Source organism: Aulonocara stuartgranti, assembly GCF_965226115.1.
Source record: "Aulonocara stuartgranti genome assembly, chromosome: 19".
Classification (NCBI taxonomy): Eukaryota; Metazoa; Chordata; class Actinopteri; order Cichliformes; family Cichlidae; genus Aulonocara; species Aulonocara stuartgranti.
The window spans coordinates 9,619,833-9,644,136 of record NC_138955.1 but is presented as its reverse complement, the minus strand read 5'-3'; the positions used below and the strand labels follow the sequence as shown (position 1 = coordinate 9,644,136).

Sequence of the window (24,304 nt, the reverse complement as noted above, 5' to 3'; positions counted from 1 at the left end):
TACCAAATCATTTTCATTTCTTTTGAGATTGTTTCTGTAATATTTCTTAATTGGTTAAATTATAAAAATGGCTTTAAATCGCAATAAAAATGCATAATCATGGGTTAAAAATGAACACAAGAGAAATAAGAATGTCTCTTGAAATAACCCTGCTGTCTTACTCCTTTCAGCTTTGTGAAAGTCCAGGATCGTGGACTCTGTGGTGAAGCACTGACAGTTGCTCTGTCTAAAGCAACAGTGGACTGTGCAAAGCAGCAAAATATAACACATCTGTCAGAAAGGTTGACATTTGAACAGCAGAGAAGTCAAGAATGAGTAGGTTTTTTGATTTCTTTTCAGGCATGACTGAGAAAAACAGTGACCAAATTGTTCAGAAATTGAAAGTTTGTGAGTGCTGAAGGATGCTTTCTCAGTGTGTGAGTGACAAGTTGTAACTCAGCTGCTCAGTAAATCACTGTTATAGTGTTGCCCTCTGGAACTCACATAGAGCATTCTGTGCATGGTTGGAAAATATAAAGTTATAAATTCTCATTGATAAAGAATAAAAGGATAAAACATTAGTGATTTTTCATAAACTGGGGTTTTATTTTGTGGTGCAGACTTGCTTTTTATAGCATGGTTTGAAAACACAATATGAATAAACAGATGACATCTGCATGCACAATAGACAATAGAGAGTCATGAAAATTAGAACAAATGAAACATGTAGCTTCATCAAACACATCATATGCAAACAGGAAGTGTTGCTGAAGTTCTACTCTAAGCAGTGGTCAGGGTCCAGGGTTTGAGTGACAGGGCACTGTCCACTCAGACTGGCCTCACAGCTCACTGAGCCCGCCTTCTTCCACTGGTCTGCAGAGAGGCTCAGGGTGCTGCTCCAGCTGTAGTGGCCGTCTGTCCCCAGGACCTCCAGGCTGGTTGAAACCCCTGAGGATGTGCTGGTGCCCCCCACCTTCCAGCCCAGCTTCCAGTTTGAGGGGAAGCCCCCGGTGGCCAAACACACCACAGTGGCACTACTCTGTTTGTCTTCCTCTTTGGAGGGAGGGAGGACAGTGAGGGTGGGCCTCAACACACCCACTGGAGGAGAGAGTGGGGAGAAGAACAACCAAAGACATGAGAATCAAAGCAGGAAAGAAATACCTACATGGTTTTTAATCATTGTTGATTGATGAATATTATTATTTCTGTAATGTTTTACAGTCAATAACTCATCTATGTGATAATTTTTAATGTTACACTCACAGAGTTGAAACACTCATGTACAGTTTAAACTGTGTCATCTGCTTCTTTCACTTCCTTTTAAACTACAAGTACAATCAATCATCCATGAACTCAAAGCTGGTCTGTGTTTACTGACACTTTTTATTTTGGGGGGATTCCATAAATTAATGTTTGAAAAAAGTTATTTTCAAAATAAAAACAATAAAGAAATAGATGAACATATTTGACAATTACAGCGTGAAAATAACCAAACCTGAAATATTTTAACTGGAAAATACTAAAAGGATATTAATTAACTTTTCAGAGAACCCTAAAATGAAAAAGGAGCAAAAGATTTTTTGGTTTTTTGTGGTTTTTTTTTCTTAACATAAATTCTGATATTTGTAAATCTGAATGAGTTCTGATCTTTGGGAAGTTATTTTGCAGACTGTGAGATCAACTTTGTTTCACAAATAATGAAAATGATCAACAACAATTACCAAACTTAATCAAATATCTTTTAAAAATTTTATAAAATGTTTTGTAAATGCTCATAGTTGCAAAAATTAAACATTTCTGGTACTTACAGTCAACGATGAGTTTGGTTCCTCCACCAAATGTGTACCACAGTGATACAAACTGATTAGGTGGCCGTACAAAAACCTCCTGCACTCTGAACAAACCTCTAACCACTGAAAATGAACCTTTTTTTCATGTAAAACATCACAGTACACCTGATTAAATACAGAAGATGATTTCACTAAAGTGACTTAAAAGTATTTAATGATTTTAAGTCATGATTATCATAATTGTATTTTTAGTATTAAGAACTGAAAGATAAAACTTAATTTTAACATTACACATATTTATTTAAAAAAACCACATGTGCACAAAACTGTTTAAAACAGCAAAGAGAAACAGTTCAAGAAATATGAATTCCAAAACTATGACAATATAATAAAGACAATTTTACAGGTATATTGTATTCGTTAATACCAACATCAGAAGTAAGTATACAAACCAGACTCCCATTTTAATCCAGGTGTTAAAAATGCATAAATATGTTTCCAATATATTTTCTCTATTCCATAAAATCATTAATGGTATTAGTTCAAAGCAATTTTCTTCTGATTTTGTGTCCCCACATTGCCGTCAGTGTGTTGAGAGCAGAGAAATGATTTCCATAGAGAGGAGGCTTTGCATCATCAGCTGATCCTCCAGAGAACTGAGAAGGTTTATAGTCCTGTGATTTCAACACTGCAGGACTCACATCTGTCAGTCAACACAGCAGAAAGCACAACCACCATGACTCTCATCACCATCCTCATCTGGACGCTGACCTGCTGCTGTTTTACAGGTTCATTCACTCAGCAACATTTCAAACATGATGTGCTGCTTTTTCTCTCATTGATTTCTGCTGATAAATGAATGATTTGTTTTTGTCTGCAGGATGCAGCGGTCAGGTGACTGTGACTCAACCTCCAGTACTGACATCTACTCCTGGATCCACTGTCACTCTGACCTGTAGGACCAGCCAAGCTGTTGCTACCTGTGGTGGTGAACAGTGTATGTCCTGGTATCAACATAAATCTGAACAGACCACAAAGCTTCTAATAAAACAGGGGAACAAAATTCAGTCAGGAACACCAACTCGATTTAGTGGCAGTGGAAGCAGCTCTGACTTTTCTATGACCATCAGTGGAGTTCAGGCTGAAGATGCAGCAGTTTATTACTGCATGAGTATCCATGTGATAAACAGTGCTAATGTGTTCACACAGTGATTTGTAGTCGTACAAAAACCTCCCTCAGTCAGACTGCAGAGAAACTGAGCTGTTATAGCAGGAACTGAGTACAGCTGCTGAAGAGGAAGAAACTCTGACACAGACCACAGAGCTGACAGTAACCTCACCAAGCACTAAACAAAGAATTAAATTGAGACATTACATGTCTATTGTGGCATTTTGAAAAAAGGATTTTAAAATGATCTGCTGTAATCAAGTCATTTTCTGTTACATCACATTACTTGACTGTATTTACATCAAGAGTTTTGCTGTTTCTATAAACAGATGAATCATAAATGTTTACATTTATGTTCATATTAAGCTTCTTGATGATGATGAAAAGATATTTTCTGCCAAAAAGATCCCATCTTTACCAAAAAATATCTTTTGATACCCTTTTAAAGCTTTTGGGAAAATATTCAGTTCACCAATGAGACAAAAGTTGAACTTTTAGCCAGTTTGCAAGGCAGTAAAACTAAAACAGCATTTTATCAAAAGCACCATACCAGTAGTCAAATACAATGATGGTAGTGTGATGGTCTACTTGCAGCTGGTTTGCTGCTTCAGGATCTGGATTAAATGCCATAGTTGATGATTTCTGCTCTCTGCAAGAAAATCCTGAAGAAGAATGCCCAGCCATTAGTCTGTGCCCAACAGCTCAAGAGCATTCCGATTATGCAACAGGACAATGATCCTAAACACTCCAGCAAGTCCACCTCTGAACAGTTAAGAAAAATTTTAAAAAGAATATTTTTGCAGTGGCCAAGTCAAAATCTGGACTTAAATCCAGTTAAGATGCTTTGCTATGACCTTAAACCAGTCATCCATGCTTGAAAACCCTGCAGTGAAGCTTAATTAAAACAAACTGCAAAGAAGAGTTGGTAGAAATTCCTCCACAGAAAGACACATTGCCAGATATCGCAAACACTTGATTGCTGCCAAGGGTGACACAACCAGTTGTTAGGTTTAGGGTGAAATTACTCTTTTACAGAGGACCATGTCAGTTTGGATAACTTTTAAACGAAATCACCATTTAAAAAATGCATTTTTAATATAGCTGGGTTATATCTTGATGCAATATCAATCATCCAGGTAAGAAAATCCCAATAATCTGATTCTGTTCATCTCAGTGTTTGGTGATGTGAAACACGTTAGTGTTACTTCTCAGGATCTTTTTCTTAATTCACTGGTAGTAGATCTGGTTCACAATCAGTGTTGGGTGTAACGCGTTACTAAGTAACGTGTTACTGCATTTAAATTACTTTTCCACTGAAAAAGTAGAGTAACTAATTACTGTTCATTTTTAGGTATTTTAAATACAGTTACTTACAATGTACTTGCGTTACATTGTTAAATAACTAAACTCGCTGAAAATCATTATTTAATTTCAATAATTTATCTTCTAAAGGTAAAAATAAACTCTGCCGCTTTAACATCGCTGTAGTGCAGCTGTACGTCATTTTGCGCCAGTTTGCCGCATAGTCGTATTCTACAGTGGAAGATGTCGGACTCGGCTGAAGTGAGTGTGGTGTTTCGACAGAAGAACGGAGACGGCTTGGTTTGTAATGGAACGTATATATATTCAGCAGTAGTTCGCCATTTTACATCTCTACATACACTTTACTTCTTCTCTCCTTCCATCATTCTTAGTCACAGAGCCCCCCTACTGGTAACTGAGTATATGTTCATATTCAGTCCCCCTTGTACAGCAACCCTTCACCATCTTAGCAGTGTATGTAAACACAACAGTGAGGGCCTGTTTTATGAAATGGAAATATTCCCGTCACTTCACTTTTCTAAAACAAGCAGACAAGAACATTACGGTAATATGTAAGCTATGTCCTGGGGAGAAAAAACTTATCGGCCGCTGTCAATAGCACGAGTAATCTGCTGAAGCACACGGCAGCAGAGATAAAGCCTTCTGAGTGAGCCATCTTCATCATCCATGGATAACACCGCGGCAACTCCTGCTAAGCAGACAAAACTTGATTTCACTTCAGCAACACAGAAAGTGTCTGAAGGTGAGCTTAAGAAAATGATTGCAGGCTACGTTGTGGAAGAGATGCTACCGCTGCGTACTGTAGAGTCTCCGTCTTTTAGGTGCATATTAAACAAAATACCTGTGTGTGGCAAAAAAGCAGCACTGCATGATCGAAAAACGTTTTCTACTTACTTAGATAAGTGTTATGCTGACATGTAAATGGAGCTAAAAGAGACATTCGAGAGTTTGGAATATATTTCCACGACTGCTGACATTTGGACCAGCCATAACAAAAGTTTTCTCGGAATGACGGCACACTGGATTGATCCTTCTACTTTTGTACGAGGACATGCAGCGCTAGCATGTAAAAGAGTTCGAGGGAGACACACATATGATGTCATCGGCAATGAAATCGAGCAAGTACATTCGGCTTATGGACTGAACTCTAAAGTGACAGACAACGGGTCCAATTTTATCAAAGCTTTTAGAATGTTCCAAAAATCAGACTCTGATGAGGAATCGGAAGAAGATGAAGAGGTGACATTTACTGATGTTGAGCAGACCCTCTCCACAGAATCTGAAGGACAGTTTTCTCTCCCTCCACACTTAAGGTGTGCATCACACACACTGAACTTAATTTTTCATGATGTTGAGAAATGGCTTCAAGCAAATGAGGCAAAATTCATCTACAGAAGTGCAACTTCAAAGTGTTCTGCAATGTGGACAAAAGCAAACCGTTCTTCTGTTGCTTCAGAGTTGGTAGATAATTTTTTCAAGAAAAAACTCACAGTACCTGTTTCAACACGATGGAATTCATTTCACGACGCTCTGTCCAGGATCACTGACATTCCCCTTGCTGAATTAAATACTGTCTACACTCAGTTTGGAGTCAAATGCTTCACTGATCGGGAGTATCTGTTCCTAAAGGAGTATTGTATCGTGCTGAAGCCACTCACTGTTGCACTAGACATATTGCAAGGAGAAGAGAACTGCTATTTTGGAATCCTTCTTCCAACTCTGGAGATTCTAGTGTCCAGGACGCTGGCACTACAGGACGAGCTTAAGCTGACAGCATCCCTCCCTGATATCATTGTTAAGGTAATCTATATATAGCCTTACCCTAAAATAAATTTTTGTTTTATTTATCATGCTCTTATGTGAAGTGTCTGATGTATTTTTTTCTCATAGGCGATCAAGGTGCGCTTTTCCTCAATGATGGACAATAAAGAAGCTCTCCTGGCTGCAGTCACTTTGCCTAAATTTAAGTTACGCTGGATCAGAGAAGAAGAGAAAAAAGACATGGTTAGGGCAATGCTTACTATAGAGTGCCGTGGGTTGTCTCTTGAAGACCAACAACCTGCTCAAGATCACAAGAACCCTGCTAACTCCACTGATGACTTTTTTTCATTTGAGGAGGACGACTGTACCTACTCTGCTGAAACAGAGTGATGGAATATTTGAAATCTGCTGGGTCTGAGCTGGGTGTTCTTAGCCAGTTTCCCAGGATTAAGGCCATTTCACTGAGGTACAACACAGCCACACCATCAAGCGCACCAGTCGAAAGGCTTTTTAGCCTCGGCAATCTTGTGCTTGCACCCAGAAGGAACAGACTGTCAAGTGAACACTTTGAGAGACTTACATTAATGAGATACAACAACTTTTTCAAAAACAACACAGCTAAGTAGTACAAAAAATGTTTTGGAAAACATGAGTGCATACAGCATGCAGGAAATATGGTGCTCATTGGTTTGAGGAAGTTTCAGAGGAATTCTGTTTGTTAACCAAAGTTCAGAGTTAACTTCACTTTGTTGAATCACATGACATGATTACATACATTATGTATGAATATGTTGCTCATTGCTTTGAAAATGTAAAAATTTTAATGTTTACTGCGTGAAATATGTCATGTATAACATTTCTTAAGTTAAGCTGTTTTGTTATTCAGATATGTTGCAGAAAAATATATTTGTTATTCTGGAATTGTGTTTCTTAGCTAAAGAAAGTTACATTCCTTACTAAAAAATGTAATTATTAAAGAATGTTTTTTTTATAGAATGTAATAAAGATGATTCAGGAAGCAAAAAGGCTAAACTATTTCATGTTGACTCGTTTTTTTTTTTAAATTATTTATTATTTAAAGAGTTTAATTTCTATTGTTTGTCCACTCAAGGTTTATGGGGATTTTAATAAGTATTTAGTTAAATTACTTATTGAGTAATTAAGTTACTTTTCAGACACAGTAATTAGATAAGTACTTTAAATACAATATTGATTAAGTAATTAGTAATAGTAATTAATTACTTTTTTAAAGTAACTTACCCAACACTGTTCACAATACACTTGAACCATCAGTGGTATTCAGGCTGAAGATGCTGAGTATTACTGTCTGGACTTTCATGGTGTTGGAGTGTTTACACAGTAACTTAGAGTTCCTCTAAATTTTCAGTGTGAAGGCTGCAGGGGCAGAGTGTTGGTGAAGAGACTGTGATAAGATTAACTGGCCCGCAGAACACAACGAGATCAAGCACAAACACAATGAATCTAAATGAACTGGAACAAATTCATAGTTGCATTTACTTTTCATTTGTATCACCGTAATTATTGTGTTTTCAAGTACATGACTGTTTTTAATATAAGTCATTTGAGAGTGGCAGGAGGGAGAGGAAGGAGAGTAGGGCAAGAAAAAAAGAGTTAAAGTGAAAGCTGGTAAAAAAGTAAATAAGATAATAGTTATTTGATTACAAATCTTCAGGGTCCAGACACAGTTTTTCTCAAAACACATCGGGTAACGGGTGTGGATCCAGATGTCAACTTTCAGGTTCCTGGGTTTAGTGTCCGACCATATTGGGTGCCAAATGTCAATCTGCGAGACCCACAACCCTTATATAGGACGTCTGGTTCTGCTCTCTGTTAAAAAAGTTCTAACCTCTGATCCTTCTGAATGAACCAGCTTACATGGCAAAAATTAGCAGGTTAAGAGCCCAAATTTATTGTTAACAAAGAGAATTCACATTCACATATATGGATCCACTGTCACTTTGACCTGTAAGGCCAGCAAAGCTGTTCTAAGGCGGTCTACTGGTGAAGAGCAGATATACTGGTATCAACAGAAATCTGGAAAGACTCCAAAGGTCCTGATAAAATATGCAAAAACACTTCAGTCAGGAACACCATCTCAATTTAGTGGCAGTGGAAGCAGCTCTGACTTCTCTATGACCATCAGTGGAGTTCAGCCTGAACTCAGCGGAGTTCAGGCTGAAGATACAGCAGTTTACTACTGCTGCAATGCACAATTTCCACTCGGACTCCATTGGTGCAGGTGTATGCTCACTGACCCATGCATTAATTTGAATATCTGTCATGCACCCTGGATGCAAAATAGTTTTTTATAGTTTCAGTATCAGAAATTTTTGTCCTTCTGTGGTGGTGTTATGCTGTGGTGTGCTGGGGGAGCAGCACAGCAAAGAAGGACTCGTCCAGGCTGGAAAAACTAATCAGGAAGGCTGGCTCTGTGGCCGGCATGAAGCTGGACACTCTGGTGACAGTGACAAAAAAGGACACTAAAGAAACTGTTGGACATTATGGACAATGCTGGGCATTCTCTGCACACGGTCCTAAATAATCAGAAGAGCCTATTCAGCGACAGGTTGCTTCTCCCAAAGTCAAGAACCAACAGACTTAAAAACTCCTTTGTCCCACACGCCATCAAACTGTTTAACTCCTCATTGGAGGAGAGAGGGTGGAGAAACAGCAGGACAAAGGAGGGTGGGAACAACTGAGCTGTAGTGCTTTTTTTCACTGTGCAATATTTGCAATATTTTTTTCTTATATTCGACTGTGCAATAATCACTGTGCAATAGACTCACTCAAATGTGCAATCCACTGGTAATCTGATTTATCCCTATTATATATTCTGTATTTATAGTATTTATATATAAAGTAAGTATACAAACCAGAGTGCCATTTTAATCCAGGTGTTAAAAATATGTAAATTTGTTTCCTATATATTTTTCTCTATTCCATAAAATTAAAGGTATAATTTCAAAACAATTTTTGTTTTGATTTTGTGCCACAAAGTTTCTTTCAGTGTGTTGAGAGCAGAGAAATGATTTCCATAGAGAGGAGGCTTTGCATCGTCAGCTGATCCTCCAGAGAACTGAGAAGGTTTATAGTCCTGTGACTTCAACACTGCAGGACTCACATCTGTCAGTCAACACAGCAGAAAGCACAACCACCATGACTCTCATCACCATCCTCATCTGGACGCTGACCTGCTGCTGTTTTACAGGTTCATTCACTCAGCAACATTTGAAACATGATGTGCTGCTTTTTCTCTCATTGATTTCTGCTGATAAATGAATGATTTGTTTTTGTCTGCAGGATGCAGTGGTCAGGTGACTGTGACTCAACCTCCAGTAGTGACATTTACTCCTGGATCCACTGTCACTCTGACCTGTAGGACCAACCCAGCAACATATTCCAACTGTGGTGATAGTCGTCAGTGTATGGCCTGGTATCAGCAGAAATCTGGACAGACACCAAAACTTCTAATAAAGCAAGTGAGCATAAGTCATTCAGGAACGCCAACTCGATTTAATGGCAGTGGAAGCAGTTCTGACTTCTCTATGACCATCAGTGGAGTTCAGGCTGAAGATGCAGCAGTTTACTACTGTCAGAGTGTTCATAACATAGACAGTACTTGGTTGTTCACACAGTGATTTGTAGTCATACAAAAACCTCCCTCAGTCAGACTGCAGAGACACTGAGCTGTTGCAGCAGGGACTGACTGCAGCTGCTGAAAAATGAGAGACTGCTGACACAGACCACTGAACACGCAGCTGATAGTAACCTAACCAACACTCCCAAAGTTGATTCTGTTCATCTGGACGTAGCCTTTCAGTGGGACAACTGACTTCTTCACTCTCAGCTGACTGCAGCTTTTTATTCATTCATTTGCATAATGAATGAAACTAGCACCACTGGCGAACAATGTGCTGTGAGGTCTGTTTATTGATCATTAATATGCAAATTGTCATGACCATTGATCAACAGCCAGTGATCAAAGACCATAAATCCATGATCAATGACCACTGCTCTATGGCCATGAGTACCATACACAGAGAATTGGGGAATGGCTGCAATCACAGCACTGTAAAATGGTGAAAGATGTACCCTTAGGCTCCCTCCTCAATCCAGAGATGGCTTTTCCCTTTCACGTAAATGGATTCTGTGACTCCACGCTCAAACCAGCATTCATCCCTGTTCAAGATGTGTACATCTTCATCCACTGGCCTGAAGAGTTAGGTCTTCTGTGTTGTGCCATCTGCTTGATATGATGTTCTTCTGCTTCCCTGGCCCCTGTATCTTTGGGGATGATGTTCTCTGATGTGTTGTAGTGTCCCGATCACACCCATTTTGTGCTCCAGTGGATGATGAGAGTCAGACCTTAAATGCTGATCCGTATGCGTTGGTTTACAGTACACATCAGCTTCTAAATGTCTCCCATTACTGATGGAAATCTTACAGTCTAAGAAGGCCAACCTGTCATTTTTGATATCCTCCCTTGTAAACTTGATGTATTGGTCCAACGAGTTAATGTGATCCGTGAATTCTGGTGCGTCCTGCGATTTGATTTTCACCCAGGTGTCATCCTGTGATATAAGGTCCGGTCAATAGCATTGCCTTGTTCTAACTGCTTCAGACAATCTATCACCCTCTTCCTGTAACCACATCCTGGGTCTCGTTTCAGGGACTCATTGGTATTTTGTCCTTTTTCTGGAACAAAATACAGCATTGTTATACATTGTGTTTGAAAATGTAATTTGTCTCAGTTGACAATATTAACTCAGTGACCACTTTTTCATTTTGACTCTACAAAAGGGGGAGGGGGGGGGGGGGGGTTACAACCTTATCTCCTCTTACGGTGTCACCTAAAGATTGCTTTAGATGAGAACTAAAGGTTTCACCACCAGTTAAATTAGCCAGAGCCCAGACTTGAACCTGATTGAATATCTCTGAAGGGATCTGAAAATAGTCTATAGCACACAGGAGTATTAGGTTATTATGTACATGTTGTTAAGTTGTCTTCTGGCAACCGATGACTTGAAACAAATGAGCATGCTTTGTTTGCACTGTGCAACAGCACGACAAAACATTACCTGTCCTTTATTAACTGCACAAGAAGTGGTGGTCATTAGCCGCTAGCTATTTGGGTAAAGCTGTCATGGGACTTTAGCTCTTTCCACTGTTTTAGGGAACTAAATATTTCTTTTTAAAGTAAGTTACAGGACTTTGACCTTCCTGGAGGGCTTTTATTTTGTTAAAATCTATCTAATATGCATATCCACATAATTGTGGATTATTATAATTATGATATTCACAAAAAACACACTGTATTGTAAAGAAAATACATTAAGAAACAAATTAGATTAGATTTTTATTTCAAATATGGCAAAAACTGCAACAAAAGGAGCCATGTGAGGCTGCTAAAGGCAACAGCTGGATGAAAAAGAGTACAGGCAACAATAACACATGTACCAGTTGTTACATTGCAGAGGTATTCAAATATAAACACAATAATAAACACAATTGCAATGATTTGGTTCTACATTTTTCTATCATTAAATTATTATGGATTAGGTGCAAAAGCTGTTAATTGCAGATACTTAAATAATAGATTAAGCAACAGCAAATTGTGCCTTGTTTTCAGATGGAGAGCAAGTGGAGAGTGATAGATCAGATGAAGATGAGGTGGAAGGAGGAAGAGAGGCAAAGAGTGATTCACAGGCAGAGCCTAGTTTATTTCCCACTCTTTTTTCAATCCGTTGCCTTGTGGTTCCAAGCGCTGTCACCAATCTTTACATTTTATTATCATCTCATAACACTTGTTTTATCAGCTACCATCTCTCCTATGGACTTTTTTATGTCTGCAGTCTCAAATCAACACAGCCCTTCCCACCAGCACTATCAGCAGCAGGAGCAGCAGCAACCCATCAACAGCAACATTGTACCCCATCAAGTAAAACATAGGCTATGTTTGCTTTGCATTGTCCCCACCTGATGACAGTGATATAGTATGATGCAATTCCATGTTAGATTCTTGATAAATGTGTGTTTTCTCAGCCTGGTCCCTTTTAACTTTAAGCACCCGCCCCTTTAAATATCTCTGCACATACTCCTTATAAAGGTTGGGGAAACCTGCAGTCAGCCTACATAGAAGTAGTCACTGGTATGGGTGACGAAACGTTGCTCCCACTGTAAATGCTACGCCCAGATGAACAGAATGAACTTTTTGGGATTTCCTTAACTGGATGATTGAGCATACATGAAGACATCTATGACTCCAAGTTTACAGCAGTGCTGTACCCTGCACACTGGCTCTTGTAGATAGACTGGGACTGCCTAAGGTCATGAGAGATGACCCTGTAACTACTCTCCCAGCATAGCCTCCGGGTGCTGCTGCTTTAGTAGTATGTCTTCTTCTCTTAAGACTTAAGTGATCAAGAGGAACCCCTCTATCACATCAACTGGCCCACAACCCCTGCTAGTGTTTAGAGCAGAGAAACAGAGTAAACTGAGAAAATCAAAGTTTTCTTTAAAAAGATACTAACTCAAAGAAAGGGCTAGACCACTGTTTGAACTGAAAACCAAAAAACAACCACAACCTGCAATTTGCTGCCAGCAAATACCAGATACTCACTGGGAGCTCAACACATCTCTCCATTAATACAGGCAGACTACACCACTAACACTCATCACCCAAGGCTAGCCCATTCACTGAGTCAGTGGCACTTCACTGCCTTTATACTTCTGGTGGCTGATTGCTAAATGAATGCAGTTGCGCACAGGCTCCTCAGGAGAAATGGGTAGCAGCTGAGCTCCTGGAAGAGACTGGGCACACCCACACAACCTTTCACTAGAGTAATAAAATCCAACCACACAAAGAGTTAAAGTGCAGTGGTATTAAGATATTGGCTATTTTGCTGTAAAGTGGAAGTGGAAGAAAAAAAATTAAGATATAAAAAGAGAAGTCCTTTTTAAAATAAGTCCATGATATTTTGATAAATATGAGTGTCAACCTAGCATGTGAAGAAAAAATTCAGGCAATGGGTCAAATGCCACTAAGTACAGTCTAAGTTTAACTCGGGAATTTATATTCCTTTGTGAAACACATTATTCCAGCATTCAATCTAAATCTATATGTGACAAAGAGGAGAATTTTTTTTCTCAAGGCTTTGGACAGTATGCTTTGCCATGTTGCTGCTTGTTTTGCCATTAGGAAGAAAACGAAAGTGAAATTCTGCCATGAAGAAAAAACACTTTTCCAAAAGAATATATCAGCTCAATCACGTAATTATCAATAATATCTACTTTTCTGAATTACAAGAACAGATGTGTGGTTGCCGCCTAAATGTGTTTTGCATGATTTTTATGCCTCACTGCTTCTCAGAGTTTAAGTTCTTCTGTCACTGTTCTGAACTGTTCATTCACTCACACTGAAAACTGCATTAAGTCGATGTTTTCAATAACTCTGATTGTGATGTTGGGTTTCTGACTCATTTTTTTATTCTGTTATGCTGTCAGAGTTTTTCTGATTTAAAATGACGTATTTTGGGATGTTTTTTTCTTAAGATTGAAATCAATTTAATTTTCATTTGCCAGTCATTTGCCAGCAATGTTCTTACTCAAACTGATAAACTAAATCTGTCAGTCTTGGAGGGACTGTGACCATCACTGCACAAGGAGTTCAAATATTAGTGCTATTCTAAGCTGATACCTTCAGAAACCTGGACAGCCTCCCAAACTTCTAATATACTAGACGATACATTTCTACTCAGGAACTCTGTTTCAGTTTAGAGGCTGTAGATCTGGTTCTCAATAGACTTTATCCATCAGCGATGCTGGAGACTATTACTGTCTGATAGTGGAGAGTTCACACTGTGATTTACAGTTCAGTCTGGCTGAAGGCTGCAGGTGCAGAGCTTTCAACTGACATGAGAATATAGGTATTTGTTTGCAGGTTGTGTTTTGAATGCTTGCTGCGCTTCACTGATCCTAAAAATGTTTAAGAAGAACCAGTGAGGCACGTCTGTGCAGAGTGAGATTTATCATAATGATGATGATGTTACTGACTTCACTGCTCATCACAATCGTGCTCAGACTTCAAGGTGATGAGTGATGTGGTTCTGTTATATTCTCTGTTATGTTGTACTTTACATCACACTGTCATTTTAACAAAGTAACATATTTTAATTTCCAGGATCAGATGCCAGTTCATCTGTGACTCAGTCTCCTGTGTTTAAAGCTGCTGCTTTGGGGGAGACGGTCTCTCTGAGCTGTACAGCCAGTGAAGGAGTTGACAATGACCTCAGCTGGTATCTACAGAAACCTGGACAGCCTCCCAAACTGCTGTTTTACCAAATCAGCAGCCGTGAATCTGATACTCCGAGTCATTTCAGCAGCAGTGGATCTGAGCCTGAGTTCACTTTGACAATCAATGGAGTTCAGGCTGCAGATGCAGGAGATTACTACTGTATGGGAGCATATACAGGCCCAGAGTTCACACAGTGATACAGAGTCGTACAAAAACCTCCCTCAGTTACTATTTGCAGTGTTGCAGCTGTGAGCTTCTGATACAGACTCTGACATGCATCATTGGTTCACTGAGTCCACTTTCAGAGGTGGAAACTAAAATATGTATTCATTCCTGATCACATCATTAAGAAGATTTTAAATTAAGTAACACTGTTTAGAATCTGCAATATATTATGCTTATCTCACTACATTTTGTATTACTTCTAATTTGCTGTGGATAATAAGGTAATATGAAAATAATTTTGTTTATACAGTACATTTAAATCACAAAGTTATAAGGTGTTTCACATTTTAAATAAAATCAAATTATAAGAAATACTTTTTCATATCACAGCACACATAAATACATATTTAAAACTAATTGGTGACAACAAGGTCAAAATTAAACCGCCACATGATCGGGATAACGAAAACTAGCAAAAATTGCAGAAAAATGTATTTGGTTAATTTTATTAATTTGATTAGTAAAATTTTAATATTAATTCTACAGTTTGCCGGAAGGCCACGTAGGGAAGCAAGAGAACATGTGTTGTTCTTTGATGATACTTTGAGTCAGATTTTTGCAGTATTAATTCCTTGAGAAAACCAGACTGGATGGGCTTAGAGGCTCAAAATTCAAGTCTTAGTCAAAAAACTTGCACAGAAAATTCATCTAGTCATCAAAACCAAATATTGAACCCAGACCCTGTACACAGTTTTTAACTTAATCAGCTACTTTGATTTGAACTTAACAATGATTGCATTCCATACATGAACATGTTGTTTGTATTTGTTTTTTCAGTTTCCTACCACAGGGTTGGAATCAGGTGTTAAAGTTGGATTTGGGAGGTGGGAAGTTCAGCTGTAGCAGGGCAGCAGCGACTTTACATTTTGCAACATATAAGACCATATTACATTCGTGATGGAAAATTTTCCAACTCTTCACCAGTATAAAGCTGGATTTTAGTTGGTATCTTTATCTTTTGTTTCAAAGGTCAACAGCAATCGCTGACTTTGCACACAAATAAGCCTTTAAAAGCTTCTCCCCAAGAACAAAACAAAAGTGATTTTTCTTAAGCTGTGATTTTATTTTGTGATTTTTACTTTTATTACACCCTTTTTTAAAGTCGACATGGATAATATTAGCTGATAAACTTAGCATGCACATCATTAGAAAGTCAAATGTTTGCAGAAATATCGCAACAGCAGAAACATATAAAACACATCATATGCAGACAGGAAGTGTTGCTGAAGCTCTACTATGAGCAGTGGTCAGGGTCCAGGGTTTGAGTGACGGGGCTCTGTCCACTCAGACTGGCCTCACAGCTCACTGAGCCCGCCTTCTTCCACTGGTCTGCGGAGAGGCTCAGGGTGCTGCTCCAGCTGTAGCGGCCGTCTGTCCCCAAGACCTCCAGGCTGGTTGAAACCCCTGAGGATGTGCTGGTGCTCCCCACCTTCCAGCCCAAATTCCAGTTTGAGGGGAAGCCCCCGGTGGCCAAACACACCACAGTGGCACTACTCTGTTTGTCTTCCTCTTTGGATGGAGGGAGGACAGTAAGGGTGGGCCTCACCACACCCGCTGGAGGAGAAAAGGTTGAAGATAACCGAAAAAAGAGATACAAATGTACAAACATAGGAATAAATATATATTTAGGGATTATTGATCAAACCTTTATTATTTCATGATGTTTTACAGTTAATAACTTGACCCTGTGATAATTTTCTTATTTGAAACTGACAAAGCTAAAGCACTCATGAGAATACAGTTAAAACTTCACATCTGTTTCTTTCACTTCCTTTAAACTTCATTTAAAATTGATCAACCATGAACACAAAATTGATCTAAATATACTGAGTTAATTTCCTTTTTCTAATATAAGTCGACAAAACATAATTCAATATTTGTTTTTATTTTATAATTCCTGAGTAAAAATACATTTTAAATCAAAGTCAGCTAAAACGTCACTATCACAGATTTTATTATTGTAACCGGATAATATTTAAAGTGAAATGAACCCAAAAAACCATCAAAATTTGTTTTCTGTAAGTTCAGTTCCTTAAAAGACCGAATCAATATTGATTTAAGAAAAGTTTCTTTCAAAATGTTGCCATGACATTAATAATAATCATTGAATTTAATCAAAGTTCTGTTTAATAGATTGATTTAAATGCTTAATAAATACTATGTTTATCAAAAATTACGAATTTCTGGTACTTACAGCCAACGATGAGTTTGGTTCCTCCACCAAAAGTGTTCCACAGTGATACAAACTCATTAAGTGGCCGTACAAAAACCTCCTGCACTCTGAACAAACCTCTAACCACTGAAAATGAACCTTTTTTTCAAGTAAAACATCACAGTACACCTGATTAAATGCAGAAGATGATTTGACTAAAGTGACTTAAAATTATTTAATGAATTTAAATCATAATTGTCATTACTGTATTTTGAGTATTAAGAACTGAACGACAAAACGGAATTTTCACATTACACATATAAATTTTTTAAAACACACAAAACACTGTTTAAAACAGCAACCAGAAATGCCTCAAAAAAGCATGAATTGTGAAACTATGACAATATACTTAAGAACGTTATACAGGTATATTGTATTTATGATATCAAAATCAAAAATGAGCATACAGACCAGAGTGCCATTTTAATCCAGGTGTTAAAAATACATAAATATGTTTCCAAATATGTTTTTCTCTATGGCATAAAATTATTAATGGTATTAATTCAATCAATTATTCTTCTGACTTTGTGCCTACGTTGCCCTCAGTGTGTTGAGAGCAGAGAAATGATTTCCATAGAGAGGAGGCTTTGCATCATCAGCTGATCCTCCAGAGAACTGAGAAGGTTTATAGTCCTGTGAGTTCAACACTGCAGGACTCACATCTGTCAGTCAACACAGCAGAAAGCACAACCACCATGACTCTCATCACCATCCTCATCTGGACGCTGACCTGCTGCTGTTTTACAGGTTCATTCACTCAGCAACATTTCAAACATGATGTGCTGCTTTTTCTCTCATTGATTTCTGCTGATAAATGAATGATTTGTTTTTGTCTGCAGGATGCAGCGGTCAGGTGACTGTGACTCAACCTCCAGTAGTGACATCTGCTCCTGGAAACACTGTCACTCTGACCTGTAGGACCAGCCAAGATGTTTACAGAGATTTTGAGGATGATGATTATGTATTCTGGTATCAGCAGAAGTCTGGACAGACTCCAAAGCTCCTGATAAGATATGCGAAAAAGCTTCAGTCAGGAACACCAACTCGATTTAGTGGCAGTGGAAGCAGCTCTTACTTCTCTATGACCATCAGTGGAGTTCAGACTGAAGATGCAGCAGTTTACTACTGTCAGAGTTCACATGAAATAAACAGTGCTTGGGTGTTCACACAGTGATTTGTACTCGTACAAAAACCTCCCTCAGTCAGACTGCAGAGAAACTGAGCTGTTACAGCAGAAACTGACTGCAGCTGCTGAAGAGGAAGAAACTCTGACACAGACCAGTGAACACAGAGCTGACAGTAACCTCACCAAGCACTAAATACTCATCTACACTTCTTTTGGGGAATTCTGAAATATTCACTCCCTTTTATCATTTTCAATGCCCTTTACCAACATAGAGCAGAGCAGCTACCTGAACACTGCTCCAACAGAGGTCGATCATCTTGTTAATAATTTTGCCTCCTCACTAAGTATGACTCTGGTTACTGTAGCTCATGAGAAAAAGAGATCCTCAAATCAAAAGTACTTGACTCTGTGGTATAACTCTCAAACACGCACCTTAAAGCAGATAACTTATAAGCTGGAAACAAAATGGCGTAAAACAAAGTTAGAAGATCATCTTTTTGCTTTAGTTTGCTGCATTATAAGAAAGCCCTCTGTAAAGCTAGAACATCTTTCTATTCATCACTGATTAAAGAAAATAAGAACAACCCAAGGTTTCTCTTCAGCACTGTAGCCAGGCTGACAAAAAATCAGAGCTCTTTTGACTCAACCGTTCCTTTAATGTTAACTAGTAATGACTTCATGAACTTCTTCACAAATAAAATTTGAACCATTAGAGAAAAAATACTCATAATCGTCTCACAGATGTAACATTATCTACAGCAACTTTCAGTGCCATTAATATTCATATAGAGTCTTTTTCTCCAGTTGGTCTTTCTGAGTTAACTTCAGTAACTGCTTCCTCAAATCATCAACATGTCTTTTAGACCCCATTCCTACAAGACTGCGCAAAGAAGTCCTGCCATTAATTAATGCTTCAATCTTAAACATGATCAACCTGTCTCTAGTAATCGGCTATGTACCACAGGCCTTCAAGCTGGCAGTAGTTAAACAGTTACTTAAAAAGCCTTCTCTTGACCCAGCAGTCTTTGCCAGTTAGTCTTAGCTTTCTTTCATGTCAAACATTCTTGAAAGAGTAGTTGTCAAACAGCTAACAGATCATCTGCAGAGGAATGGCTTATTTGAAGAGTTTCAGTCATGTTTCAGAGCTCATCACAGCACAGAAACAGAATCTTCTTATAGCCTCCAGTGTTGGGGAGTAACGGAATACATGTAACGGCAACGAAGAACAGAGGTAACCACGCACTAAATATAATAATAATAATGATAATGGATTGGATTTATATAGCGCTTTTCAAGGCACCCAAAGCGCTTTACAATGCCACTATTCATTCACTCTCGCATTCACACACTGGTGGAGGCAAGCTACGGTTTGTATACACACAAAAGTAACAAGAAAATGGCAGACAGGAGGGAGACACAGCTGACCCTAATTAGACAAGACAACAGTGAAGCAAAACCCAAAACACTGAACACTGGACGTGGGTGTTTTAAAAGAGGTAAAAGAGGAAATACAAGACAGAAAGCCACAATTCCCAGAATAAAACTTAAAACAAAAACAGAAAACACTGGGTCGCAGTGTAACTGCTGAAGCGCTACTCTGAGCAGTGGTCAGGGTCAAGTGATGTTTCCAGTAACTCAGGTTATAATGTTTGGCTTTCTGAGTCAAGGTGAGAGTTTTTTTATTTGTTTGTTTTTAATTCTGTTTGTGCTGCTCATGTTTCTCTGATTTAACCTGATACATTTTCTGTTGTTTTTTCCTCAAGATTCACATCATTTTAGTCCTCATTTCAAAGTCATTTGCCAAAAGTTTTCTAACTCTGTTAAGCCAAGCCTGTAAGGGACTGTGACCGTCAGCACCACAGGGAGTTGCTGGACTTACTACCTTTAGAAACCTGGACAGCCTCCCAAACTCAGGAACTCCATCTTGACTCCAAGGCAGTAGATCTGGTTCTCAGTACACTTTATCCACCAGTGATCTTCAGGCAGTAGATGCTGCAGATTATTACTGTGGGTTACCATGGTAGTGAAGTGTTTACACAATGATTCATGGCTGCATAAAAAATTTCTTCACTTTGGCTGAAGGCTGCAGGTGTAGAGTTTTTTAACTGCAATGAGAATAACTAGTCTCTCTCTCTCTCTCTCTCACACACACACATGCACACGCACACATGCACACACGCACATGCACACACACACATGCACACACACACACAAACACACACACACAAACAGGTATTTGTTTGTAGGTTCTGTTTTGAATGCTTGCTGCGCTTCACTGATCCTAAACCAGTTTAAGAAGAACCAGCGGGAAACATCTGTGCAGAGTCTCTGACAGTGAGATTTATCATAATGATGATGATGTTACTGACTTCACTGCTCATCACAATCATGCTCAGACTTCAAGGTGATGAGTGATGTGGTTCTGTTATATTCTCTGTTATGTTGTACTTTACATCACACTGTCATTTTAACAAAGTAACATATTTTAATTTCCAGGATCAGATGCCAGTTCATCTGTGACTCAGTCTCCTGTGTTTAAAGCTGCTGCTTTGGGGGAGACGGTCTCTCTGAGCTGTACAGCCAGTAAAGGAGTTGATAATGACCTCAGCTGGTATCTACAGAAACCTGGACAGCCCCCAAACTGCTGTTTTACAAAATCAGCAGACACCAATCTGGTACTCCAAGTCATTTCAGCAGCAGTGGATCTGAGCCTGAGTTCACTCTCACAATCAATGGAGTTCAGGCTGCAGATGCAGGAGATTACTACTGTATGGGAGCATATGTAGGACAGCGCACACAGTGATACAGAGTCGTACAAAAGCCTCCCTCAGTTACTATTTGCAGTGTTGCAGCTGTGAGCTTCTGATACAGACTCTGACATGCATCACTGGTTCACTGAGTCCACTTTCAGAGGTGGAAACTAAAATATGTATTCATTCCTGATCACATCATTAAGAAGATTTTAAATTAAGTAACACTGTTTAGAATCTGCAACATATTATGCTTATCTCACTACATTTTGTATTACTTCTAATTTGCTGTGGATAATAAGGTAATATGAAAATAATTTTGTTTATGCAGTACATTTTAAATCACAAAGTTATAAGGTGTTTCACATTTTAAATAAAATCAAATTATAAGAAATACTTTTTTATATCACAGCATACATAAATACATATTTAAAACTAATTGGTGACAACAAAGGTCAAAATTAAACCGCCACATGATCGGGATAACGAAAACTAGCAAAAATTGCAGAAAAATGTATTTGGTTAATTTTATTAATTTGATTAGTAAAATTTTAATATTAATTCTACAGTTTGCCAGAAGGCCACAAAGGGAAGCAAGAGAACATGTGTTGTTCTTTGATGATACTTTGAGTCAGATTTTTGCAGTATTAATTCCTTGAGAAAACCAGACTGGATGGGCTTAGAGGCTCAAAATCCAAGTCTTAGTCAAAAAACTTGCACAGAAAATTCATCTAGTCATCAAAACCAAATATTGAACCCAGACCCTGTACACAGTTTTTAACTTAATCAGCTACTTTGATTTGAACTTAACAATGATTGCATTCCATACATGAACATGTTGTTTGTATTTGTTTTTTCAGTTTCCTACCAGAGGGTTGGAATCAGGTGTTAAAGTTGGATTTGGGAGGTTGAAAGTTCAGCTGTAGCAGGGCAGCAGCGACTTTACATTTTGCAACATATAAGACCATATTACATTCGTGATGGAAAATTTTCCAACTCTTCACCAGTATAAAGCTGGATTTTAGTTGGTATCTTTATCTTTTGTTTCAAAGGTCAACAGCAATCGCTGACTTTGCACACAAATAAGCCTTTAAAAGCTTCTCCCCAAGAACAAAACAAAAGTGATTTTTCTTAAGCTGTGATTTTATTTTGTGATTTTTACTTTTATTACACCCTTTTTTAAAGTCGACATGGATAATATTAGCTGATAAACTTAGCATGCACATCATTAGAAAGTCAAATGTTTGCAGAAATATCGCAACAGCAGAAACATATAAAACACATCATATGCAGACAGGAAGTGTTGCTGAAGCTCTACTATGAGCAGTGGTCAGGGTCCAGGGTCCAGGTGATGGGGCTCTGTCCACTCAGACTGGCCTCACAGCTCACTGAGCCCGCCTTCTTCCACTGGTCTGCGGAGAGGCTCAGGGTGCTGCTCCAGCTGTAGCGGCCGTCTGTCCCCAAGACCTCCAGGCTGGTTGAAACCCCTGAGGATGTGCTGGTGCTCCCCACCTTCCAGCCCAAATTCCAGTTTGAGGGGAAGCCCCCGGTGGCCAAACACACCACAGTGGCACTACTCTGTTTGTCTTCCTCTTTGGATGGAGGGAGGACAGTAAGGGTGGGCCTCACCACACCCGCTGGAGGAGAAAAGGTTGAAGATAACCGAAAAAAGAGATACAAATGTACAAACATAGGAATAAATATATATTTAGTGATTACTGATCAAACCTTTATTATTTCATGATGTTTTACAGTTAATAACTTGACCCTGTGATAATTTTCTTATTTGAAACTGACAAAGCTAAAGCACTCATGAGAATACAGTTAAAACTTCACATCTGTTTCTTTCACTTCCTTTAAACGTCATTTAAAATTGATCAACCATGAACACAAAATTGATCTAAATATACTGAGTTAATTTCTTTTTTCTAATATAAGTCGACAAAACATAATTCAATATTTGTTTTTATTTTATAATTCCTGAGTAAAAATACATTTTAAATCAAAGTCAGCTAAAACGTCACTATCACAGATTTTATTATTGTAACCGGATAATATTTAAAGTGAAATGAACCCAAAAAAACCATCAAAATTTGTTTTCTGTAAGTTCAGTTCCTTAAAAGACCGAATGAATATTGATTTTAGAAAAGTTTATTCCAAACTGTTGCCATGACATTAATAATAATCACTGAATTTAATCAAAGTTCTGTTTAATAGATTGATTTAAATGCTTAATAAATACTATGTTTATCAAAAATTATGAATTTCTGGTACTTACAGCCAACGATGAGTTTGGTTCCTCCACCAAAAGTCCACCACAGTGATACAAACTCATTAAGTGGCCGTACAAAAACCTCCTGCACTCTGAACAAACCTCTAACCACTGAAAATGAACCTTTTTTTCAAGTAAAACATCACAGTACACCTGATTAAATGCAGAAGATGATTTGACTAAAGTGACTTAAAATTATTTAATGAATTTAAATCATAATTGTCATTACTGTATTTTGAGTATTAAGAACTGAACGACAAAACGGAATTTTCACATTACACATATAAATTTTTTAAAACACACAAAACACTGTTTAAAACGGCAACCAGAAATGCCTCAAAAAAGCATGAATTGTGAAACTATGACAATATACTTAAGAACGTTATACAGGTATATTGTATTTATATCAAAATCAAAAATGAGCATACAGACCAGAGTGCCATTTTAATCCAGGTGTTAAAAATACGTAAATATGTTTCCAAATATGTTTTTCTCTATGGCATAAAATTATTAATGGTATTAATTCAATCAGTTATTCTTCTGACTTTGTGCCTACGTTGCCCTCAGTGTGTTGAGAGCAGAGAAATGATTTCCATAGAGAGGAGGCTTTGCATCATCAGCTGATCCTCCAGAGAACTGAGAAGGTTTATAGTCCTGTGACTTCAACACTGCAGGACTCACATCTGTCAGTCAACACAGCAGAAAGCACAACCACCATGACTCTCATCACCATCCTCATCTGGACGCTGACCTGCTGCTGTTTTACAGGTTCATTCACTCAGCAACATTTCCAACATGATGTGCTGCTTTTTCTCTCATTGACTTCTGCTGATAAATGAATGATTTGTTTCTGTCTGCAGGATGCAGCGGTCAGGTGACTGTGACTCAACCTCCAGTAGTGACATCTACTCCTGGATCCACTGTCACTCTGACCTGTAGGACCAGCCAAGATGTTTACAGAGATTCTGATGATGATGATTATGTATTCTGGTATCAGCAGAAGTCTGAACAGACTCCAAAGCTCTTAATAAAATGGGCAAAAACACTTGAGTCAGGAACACCATCTCGATTTAGTGGCAGTGGAAGCAGCTCTGACTTCTCTATGACCATCAGTGGAGTTCAGGCTGAAGATGCAGCAGTTTACTACTGTCAGAGTTACCATGAAATAAACAGTGCTGATGTGTTCACACAGTGATTTGTACTCGTACAAAAACCTCCCTCAGTCAGACTGCAGAGACACTGAGCTGTTACAGCAAGAACTGACTGCAGCTAAGAAGAGGAAGAAACTGACACAGACCAGTGAACACAGTAACTTCACCAAGCACTAAATACTCATCTACACTTCTTCGGGGGAATTTTGAAATAAGGATTTTTTTTAAACATC

The 24,304-nt window shown here is 38.4% G+C and overlaps 1 protein-coding gene, 3 long non-coding RNA genes and 1 gene segment (V, D, J or C); 2 read left to right on the top strand and 3 right to left on the bottom strand.

Annotated features, from left to right (window-relative positions):
* Window positions 1–754: 754 nt before the first annotated feature.
* Window positions 755–2,528, bottom strand: LOC309696249 (Ig lambda-3 chain C region-like). The segment is given in 2 exons: window positions 2,471–2,528; window positions 755–1,077 (listed from the first exon to the last, which is right to left on the bottom strand).
* LOC309696248 (uncharacterized protein) lies at window positions 1,087–6,411 on the top strand (the record flags this gene model as incomplete). Its single annotated transcript, XM_082517399.1, has 3 exons — window positions 1,087–2,557; window positions 2,650–6,060; window positions 6,151–6,411. Exons 2-3 carry the CDS (start codon window positions 5,182–5,184, stop codon window positions 6,409–6,411), a joined length of 1,140 nt encoding a protein of 379 aa, XP_082373525.1. The 5' UTR covers window positions 1,087–2,557; window positions 2,650–5,181.
* A 2,416-nt stretch (window positions 6,412–8,827) lies between these two features.
* On the top strand, window positions 8,828–10,834 carry LOC309696139. The gene is made up of 3 exons (XR_014273359.1): window positions 8,828–8,847; window positions 9,040–9,250; window positions 9,343–10,834. It is a non-coding gene; the product is annotated as an uncharacterized lncRNA (long non-coding RNA).
* Window positions 10,835–15,599: 4,765 nt separating this feature from the next.
* LOC309696030 lies at window positions 15,600–16,858 on the bottom strand. The gene is made up of 2 exons (XR_014273303.1): window positions 16,755–16,858; window positions 15,600–16,114 (listed from the first exon to the last, which is right to left on the bottom strand). It is a non-coding gene; the product is annotated as an uncharacterized lncRNA (long non-coding RNA).
* Window positions 16,859–21,770: 4,912 nt separating this feature from the next.
* Window positions 21,771–23,034, bottom strand: LOC309695521. The gene is made up of 2 exons (XR_014273171.1): window positions 22,927–23,034; window positions 21,771–22,285 (listed from the first exon to the last, which is right to left on the bottom strand). It is a non-coding gene; the product is annotated as an uncharacterized lncRNA (long non-coding RNA).
* Window positions 23,035–24,304: the final 1,270 nt, after the last annotated feature.